This window comes from Sinocyclocheilus rhinocerous, unplaced genomic scaffold (genome assembly GCF_001515625.1).
Source record: "Sinocyclocheilus rhinocerous isolate Xijiao unplaced genomic scaffold, SAMN03320098_v1.1 scaffold2810, whole genome shotgun sequence".
Taxonomy (NCBI): Eukaryota; Metazoa; Chordata; class Actinopteri; order Cypriniformes; family Cyprinidae; genus Sinocyclocheilus; species Sinocyclocheilus rhinocerous.
In genome coordinates this window covers 127,491-130,989 of record NW_015626406.1, presented here as the reverse complement: position 1 = coordinate 130,989, position 3,499 = coordinate 127,491, and the positions used below count along the sequence as shown (strand labels likewise).

At 37.0% G+C, this 3,499-nt stretch overlaps 1 protein-coding gene across 2 annotated transcripts in view; it reads right to left on the bottom strand.

Annotated features, from left to right (window-relative positions):
- LOC107714750 (TBC1 domain family member 31-like) overlaps window positions 1-3,499 on the bottom strand; it is a 13,822-nt gene that overhangs the window by 6,899 nt on the left and 3,424 nt on the right. For both annotated transcript variants that reach the window (XM_016520724.1, XM_016520716.1), the window contains 5 exons: window positions 2,752-2,911; window positions 2,458-2,658; window positions 1,912-2,079; window positions 1,672-1,751; window positions 1,404-1,550 (listed from right to left, as the gene is read on the bottom strand). In XM_016520724.1, coding sequence (XP_016376210.1) covers window positions 1,404-1,550; window positions 1,672-1,751; window positions 1,912-2,079; window positions 2,458-2,658; window positions 2,752-2,911 — 756 coding nt within the window. The remainder of the gene's footprint in view (window positions 1-1,403; window positions 1,551-1,671; window positions 1,752-1,911; window positions 2,080-2,457; window positions 2,659-2,751; window positions 2,912-3,499) is intronic.

Below are 3,499 nucleotides of genomic sequence, written 5' to 3'. Positions count from 1 at the left end.
AAAATAATTTTGGCAGCTGTGGTTGCCAGAATAATTCTTTAAAAAATACAGAAAAACTGTAAAAACATTTACAGAACAAACTGTAATTTACAAACAAGAACATTTGAGTGTAAACAAGTAAATTCAGCAATGCACACTGCTACTAAAATCTGTTTTGTATCTTTAACATAAACTGACAACCATCATAATAATGCAGGTGGTAAAAGAGACAGCAATATGAAGAATCAGTTCATCACAAGTAGCTTTTCCACAAGCTAAAGTATACTAATAAATAGAAGGTGCACAGAGTCATTACACTAAACACCATCATGGTAACACACAACACTTAAATATTGCAATAAACATTCATCAAACAACAGAAGATGTAACATAAACTCAAATGTACATAACTGATAACAAACATGACAAAACTGATTAAGAAACATGATTATTTAAACAAAATACTTTCAAATGTGGAGTGTCACACAGGGAATTCTGGGAATATGAGATTAAATTTTTTTTACTGTAAATTATACATTGATTTGTTATTTTTTACTTCTAAAAATTGTACAATTAACAGCATTTAACTGTAAGGGTGCTTTCACACCTGTGGATCGATTGCTTTGTTCCGAAACAGGGATTAAAATTATTACAATGTTGCTTTTTATTCTTGGTGCGGTTAGCTTTCACACCGCAATGTTTCTAAACGGACCAAATTTGTTAATACAAGTCACACGTGAGTAAACTGTTGTCTCATTGGTCAAAGTTCCACGGTTTATTTTCCGGGATTCCACTTAGCTGTCACGGCTGTCATCCGTCACGACAACAGCTTCGTGGGCTTATTGTTGAGGTTTTTTGTAGCTGTCGTTATATTAATTTATCACTTTGAGCAGGAGTCCAGGATTCATCTGGAAAACATTTTTAAAATGCACCTACTAGGAAGAAGAGCAATAAGACGGCATTATAAAATGAAAAAGTGCACTTTGATTTTGAATGGCGAAGACGTGCTCACCCACAGACATTCACAGGTTCATTTTGAGGTATTAGCAAAACAACAAAGCTAATGCTTTTCACAGAACTTACGTAATTATACATTATACATTGTGATATAGCCTGGTTCGTTGGTCCGTTAGATCGGATTGCTTTCTCACTACAACCGAACCGCTCCAGAGTTCGTTTCCAATCGAGCCGAGACCACCTCGTTCAGGCGATCTCGGACCGATTGTTTTGGTGCGGATCAGAGCGCGATTGCCGTGTTCACATATGCCCAAACAAATCGAGCTAAGGGGGAAACGCACCAGGTTCCGAAACAACGGGCCAGGTGTGAAAGCACCCTTAAATGTAATTTAAGTTACTGACATTAACAATATGGTGGGCAAATCTATATGTATACAATTAAGTCAACTGATTGATGCCGTGTCCACCTCTGCAGGCCTCTCTGTAGTTTGTGGCTTTTGATGGGGTAGCGTTCCTGAAGGCACATGTATGCTGAATGCAGACCTTTGTCAGTCAGACTGCTGAAAGCTGCATGGTTCTCAGGTAGATGCAACAGAGAACGCCAAATGAACATCCTGCCGGAAAACAAATAAACACACACACACACACACACAAATAAAGCAAAGACGCAGACTACAGCTTCACATTAAATCAACAAAACATCATCGCTTCTGCATGACACATTTATTACGTTACCTGTATTTGGCTGGGTATTCTCCAAATGCTCTTAGTAACGCTTGTAGCCTTTTCTTGTTAAGGCCATTAGGCAAATCATTCTACACAAAACAGATTAATCAGATATGATTAGGTAATAAGTTAAATAAGGGGGTGTTAAATAAAAGAGAATGAGACCGAAGGTGTCATAGGCACCCAACCCACAAATAGATAAATTAATTAATTAAAATTATATTGAATAAAACTGAATATAAACAGAACCTCTTTGTCATCCAGTGTGGAAACAGCAGATGGTAAAACTTTGGATTGGATTCTGCGTCCTGATGTTTTCACAGGACGCTGACCTGCCCCAGTATAAACCTTCATTTTCAAACCTGATCTCTCACTGCTTTTGCCTTTAGTGACCAGTTTCAACAAAGGCTGGGGAGGCTACACAAACAAACAAAAAAAGTAAGTATGTATATATAACACATACATATACCAACATATATTCAAAAGTGTGTGGTTGGTGAGTGTTTTTAATATTTTTGAATTAAGTTTCTAATGCTCATCAAGGCTGTATTTTTTGACCACAATATTACTGTTTTTACTGTATTATACTTTAATATATTTTAATAATGTAATTCATTCCTGTGATAGCAAAGCTGTGTCACCATTACTCCTTTCTTGAGTGTCACATCATTTTTTATAAATCATTCTAATGAGCTGATTTGGTGCTCAAGAAATATGAGACATTTGTTTCAGGATTCTTTGAATAATAGATCGTTCAGGCATTTATTTAAAATAGAACAATAAATCAAAATTTACCTTACTGATTTCTGGGGTGAGGCTTCGTACATCATAGATTCTGAGAGCACCACTGTCCATCACAGCAACAATATGGTGGCCTTTAGGACAAATGGCTGCCAACGTGATGGCATCCTCATGGGACCCTATTTCAAAGATCTGCTTGCATGACTGAATGTTGATAAAGCGCATGACGCCATCTTGGCTCAAAACACCTAGAATCTGAGAAGAGTATATTACAGCATTAGTCATTTCCACAATAAATCTATAAACTGGATAAGAAGTTTTTTAGGTAAGCAGACTACTGATCAGCACCTGGTTGGATCCGCCATCAAAACTATCTGGGAGGAAATCCACAAATCTTACTGATTTGACATTTGGAGGCATTTGTATTACTCTCAAGAGCTGTCGACTGTCCAGACTCCACAAATGGACCAAGTTGGAGCGTCCAGCCGCAGCAAGTGTTTTCCCATCTCTACAAAGAAACAAAATGATTACCTACAACACACTAGTCGGTGCGTCGCAAATTTACGGTCTAAGGCTGATGATACACGGGGCAACTTTTTGAGCAAGTCTGCCAGGCAACTTTTTTGAGCAATGCTGCTTGGGCACTTTTCCATTGAGAATGGGTAACAAATTTCTATCTGGATACTTTAAATTGGTGGGGGAGGGCGATATGAGCTAAAAAGGATATCACAATATTTTACACTGTCCAGGCGATATCGATATTATATTGCGATATGAGAAAAACAATTACAGGCAAAATATTTTAACCTTATATAACTAGAAAAAGTGAGGGATTGGACATAGACCTGAAAAGTTTTTTTTTTATTGTGCCATTGTTTTTCTCAAAAAGTGCAACATGAGGTAGGCCTGTATGGATTAAATTAAATATTGTGTGTTTGAGTAGGCCAGTGGTTCCCAAACTTTTTCTGCCGGGCCCCCCTTTTTTTTGGGAAAGTCTCTTATGCTCACCAAGGCTACATTTTTTTATTAAAAATACAGTAAACACTGTAATATTGTGAAATATTGTCAATTTAAATTATCTATTTGAATGTTTTAA